This window comes from Cupressus sempervirens, chromosome 1 (genome assembly GCF_028749045.1).
Source record: "Cupressus sempervirens isolate cs-2001-9-10 chromosome 1, ASM2874904v1, whole genome shotgun sequence".
In the NCBI taxonomy this organism is placed as follows: domain Eukaryota; kingdom Viridiplantae; phylum Streptophyta; class Pinopsida; order Cupressales; family Cupressaceae; genus Cupressus; species Cupressus sempervirens.
The window spans coordinates 784,770,687-784,775,250 of record NC_143118.1 but is presented as its reverse complement, the minus strand read 5'-3'; the positions used below and the strand labels follow the sequence as shown (position 1 = coordinate 784,775,250).

The following is a 4,564-nucleotide window of genomic DNA, read 5'->3' as shown; positions in this document are numbered from 1 at the left end:
AATATGTGAGTTTATAGATAATCATGTGATTGTCTTTGTTGAGGTATCTTTGTATCTTCACATCCTTCAATCATCCCACCATCAACTATCCATCTATATACCAAAAAGTATGACCATATATCAAAACATTCATGCTGTCAAAACCAATGCATTTATAAGCTCTTCTCACCAAGCCTTTTGAAACAAGCCAACTTTGTATTTACCTAAAATATCTCATTGTATGAATCAGTTTTGTGCACTATTTTGTAAAATAGTTCATGCTCATTGTCTTAGCTCACACATTGCACATAAATGTCTTTCCACCATGAAATGCTATGAGACTACATTACTTTGAGAAATTCTATTAACATTTTTCCTGTTTTGATTTCTCACTTCAAGGAAAATTTAAGTTTCTACCCATACCACAATTAATATACACTAATGTGAAATTTATACTTCTATTATTTTACTATAGTTAAAAAAAAAAAGTTTTATATTTAGTTTATAAAGTTGTTTGTAGATAGATAATTCTTTGTTAAGATTGTGAAAAGAGATTTTTCAAATTTGAATATAATGGAAAGTTATAATATTTTAATTTTAAAACTACATTTGTATAATAATCATTTAGTTAAATATCAAAGTCATTTATTTCAAACTTTCCTAAAAGAAAAATGAAGTAGTTTTTAATTTATTCATTAAAAATGATAGGACAACATATTCCTCTTTTTATGAATCCAAAGCATATAATAAAAAATAATACAAGTTGTGCTAATTTTAAATCTAATATAGAACAAAAAAAATAACATTTTGTAATAATTTTAATTTTCATTGTAATGTATGTACTAAATAATATAATTTTTTAAAATATATATATATTCTACTATTTAAGAATAGATAGAAAATTTAAAAGAATCATATCTTTCCAAAATACAAATAATAAAAAGTATATACACAGAACACAATTCTACATCACTTAAAGTTCAAATAGATAAAAAACAGGAGGAACACATAATTATATTAAAAAGTGAACTAAAAGAAAAAACGATTTAATAAAATCAACAACGATTGTAAAATAAGATCTCCAAAACAAATCCTGCTATTTAAAAAGGAAAAGAAAAGTAAATTTGACTGCCCCCAGCAACCCAAAGTTATACAAAGCTTGAAGAATGTCAGCCTTTATACTGACAAAAGCTTGAACGATGTTAGCTTTTTATCCTGAAATGTTATCGTAGCCATGAAAGGCCTGCAAGTATAAACTCACACTAAAACAGGAGGACTGATTGATTTCCCCAATACCCAATTTCAATATGATCTCCGAATAATAGATGAAAGGACTATACCTAGTATTCCCGAAAATGTAGCATCTAGCCCACCTCAAAATGTTGCAGTCTTTGCATGCCGTTGTATGAGTGCTTGAATAACATCTTCACTGTGTTTGCCGAAAACTCGTACGCATGCATTTGTTGCTTCTGTTGCAGAAAGCTCTACGGCCCAGCCTCTATTACCAACCCAATGTTTCAAACCTTCCAACTCGCGAGCAGCCATGGCAAGGGTTCGCAAGTCGCCCGGCACAGTGTTTACAACGACATGCAGAATTTCATGACCGGAAGGAATGGGGTCCTCCAGAGTTTTGTCAAAGAACTCATTCGACTGAGTTCCAGCCCAATAAGCAATCACATAAGAAGCCCGAATCCACTGTTTTTCCTTCTCTTTCATTGTACGGTACGTCAAGAGTTTTTTCTCCATTGACTCGTAAATCTCAGCAAATTTTCCAGACATGGGGAGATCCGTCGGAAACTCTAGTCCTGATGACCTTGCGTCGTTGGTTTCCTGCAGAGCCTTGTCGTGCAACTCTACGAACTGTTCATTCAAGCTCTTAAAGCTACCTCTGAGAGGCTTCTCCCGCTCACAACGCTTGCAGTTGCACTTGAAACCCCAGGCTTCACACATGGCTTCTCGCTGCGGGAGTGGAGCCAGGGCATCGAAGTACGAAATAGTGATTTCTTCTCCCTTGTCGATTGGCTTTGCCGCATGCAAGAACATCGCTTTACCCACATTAAGTCTGGCTGTATTTGGAATACACGAGTGATTAATGAAAGATGGCAGCAGCCACAATCCAGTAAATCCCTCATTCGAGCCCAACATTTCTGCCCTTCCAGCAAAGGAGTTTCGGGAAACAATGTTTCGGATACGCTGTTTGTCGATCTGTAGCAGCGGCATTTCTGTTGTTTCCTGCCTGTTTGCATCGAATAAATGGGTCGCCGGAGTGGAACCGCGGACTTGTTCGGAACCATCGTCTAGGGCATATAGCTGTTGTAACAATTTCTGAGATTCTTCGGCATCGCAGACTACAGCGTCTACGAGTGTCTTCTGCTCAGAGGAACCCCCCATTGTGGGCGTGAGATAAAATTTGAAAGGCCTGAACCCTTGGCCGTCGATGGCAACGGCGTTGCTCACTAAGAGGAGCTCGCCGGTGCTAATTTTTTTGGTAGCATAGAGCCCACGGCCACGACGGTCCTTCGTCATCTTGATCTCCACATCGCCAATGAAGTCCACAACCTCCCGAGGCGGTTCCGTTCCGAGCAAGAAGCCCGAAATGTCGTACTCCCCCTGGCGGCTCCGAGCACAAGAAGCCCTCGATTGGCACAAAGCAGCATCAATATCTGCTTGGCCGGGGCTAGCCTGGAGCGCCGCTTGAAGAACCTGGCACGCCTGGGCGTAGTGTTTGAGGCCGTCCAGTGCTCGGCCTTTTCGGAACATAGTTTTCAGATGACCAGGTTCGATCTGAAGGCCCTGGTTAGAGTCCTCCAAAGCCCGTTCATACTCGCCCATCTGCAGGTACGTCTCCGCCCGGTTGGAGTAAGCCAGCAATCGCGTCTGTTTGGCCGCTTCGCTGTCATTTGATGCGCGAATGCAGTTGGTGTAGTGGGTCACTGCGCCGCGCCAGTTTTGCCTCCGGAAGCACTCGTTGCCCTTGCCGCGTTCCTCTTCCAAATCCAACTCGCCCATATTAACGGCCGATGTTTCTTCCGTCACCATTACTAGATTTGCAGGGTTGTTCACTCTGATAGCGAGGCCGCCGTCAAGGGCTTGCTTCAAGTAGGGCTCCTTGATAGCCACTTTCGCTCCATTGGGGTATTTTGCTCGGAGTGCCGCACGGGTGGACTCGGAGGCGGGCACATTGTAGATGCCGACTCTAACGGCAAGGCCTTGGTCGTCCTCGAGCACGGTCATGGCGCCAGCAATTTTGAAGGGGTCGACGCAGAGGGTGCCAAAAAGGACCCGGCCGCGGTGTGTCTGATCGACATTGAGGTCCGTGAGTTGGATGGGTCGGAGGCCTTGCAGGGACGCAGAGGGCTCAGCGGCGACGGGATCTCGCAAGGACATGATGCCAGTAGAGAGATTGCCTGATGTCAGATAAGCATGGTTTCGAGCAGTACTTTCATGCTGTCGGACCAAAGTTTTCTTGTCAAATAACTCCGAAGCGTCTTGCGCGGTTCGGAGCTGAGACATGGCGTCTGCTATGTTCTGCATATTCTCCATGGTTGCCGATTGAAGCGAGGCAGTGCTTTAATAGAACCCCCAGGGAACGAGCTGTACAATCACCAAGGCGATTCGTTATTCCCTATCAACGGATTCTTGGGAGAATGTAACGGGCGCGAAATAAATTCCAGTTTGAAAGCAGATCGATTTATTTTGCATTTAATTTCCTTTAGTTGGGAAACAGGTGGCAGCGTGGGAGTAGTGGGGGTCATATATCATAATAACAAAAAGCAGCACGGCCTTCAAAGCAGCAGTTAAAACCAAAAGCTTGTTTTAAATGGATGATTTTAGGTCTCTCGTAGTTATCCGTTTTTTAGCCATAACGTTCGAACTTTGGACATGCTGTGCGTAGGCATGCGTTGCTTTTCCCTACATGGCCTTCCAAGCAGGTGAAACATGATTGGACCGCTTATAATTTTGCCGTTTTCAGCCATAATATTCGGCCACATGTCAGAAGCTGAATATTGAAGGGGCCCTTAAAACTCTGATATATGATGATAATTAATAACTCTGATTAAAAGAGGCCCACTAGAATGAGCAGAGCATCCGCGAAGGAAAAATTTGTGGAATCTTCCTACTGTTCTCAACAATGTGTGATAATATAAAAACTGAACATATTTCCAAGGTGGAAGTCATGTGTTTGATACGCAGAGCAACTTCCAGGTGATTAAGAACAGAGGATTTTCAAGTATATGTATTCTTGGTTTATTAAGTGTATTACGTTTGGTGGGACTGGAAGGCGGAGCAATCTTTTATTTTTTATTTTACTGTTAAAACCACCGTTGAAGCTCAAGCACGGGGTTCCAAGGACTTGCAGAACTGGTGGGACTTTCCCATTGCATATGCAGAGTGAGGTCTGCATACGGTGGAGCCGGCGGGCCATCTGTTGTTGCATCTGGTAGAGACTTCTTTGATCGGCGAAACCTCGCGATTTCATTTCTTGGGGTTCGGAAAATCTGGAAAGCATACACAGCTTGGCCATATTCGTGCAAGTTTTGGTGATAGTGAGGCATCCAGCATTCTGATTGAGGGGTCCACAAGA

At 42.5% G+C, this 4,564-nt stretch overlaps 1 protein-coding gene across 1 annotated transcript; it reads right to left on the bottom strand.

The window, feature by feature from the left end:
• Window positions 1-1,076: 1,076 nt before the first annotated feature.
• On the bottom strand, window positions 1,077-3,513 carry LOC149580206 (methyltransferase FGSG_00040-like). The gene has a single exon (XM_089813186.1). The coding sequence runs from the start codon at window positions 3,511-3,513 to the stop codon at window positions 1,354-1,356; it is 2,160 nt and encodes a 719-aa protein (XP_089669312.1). The 3' UTR covers window positions 1,077-1,353.
• Between the last annotated feature and the right edge of the window lie 1,051 nt (window positions 3,514-4,564).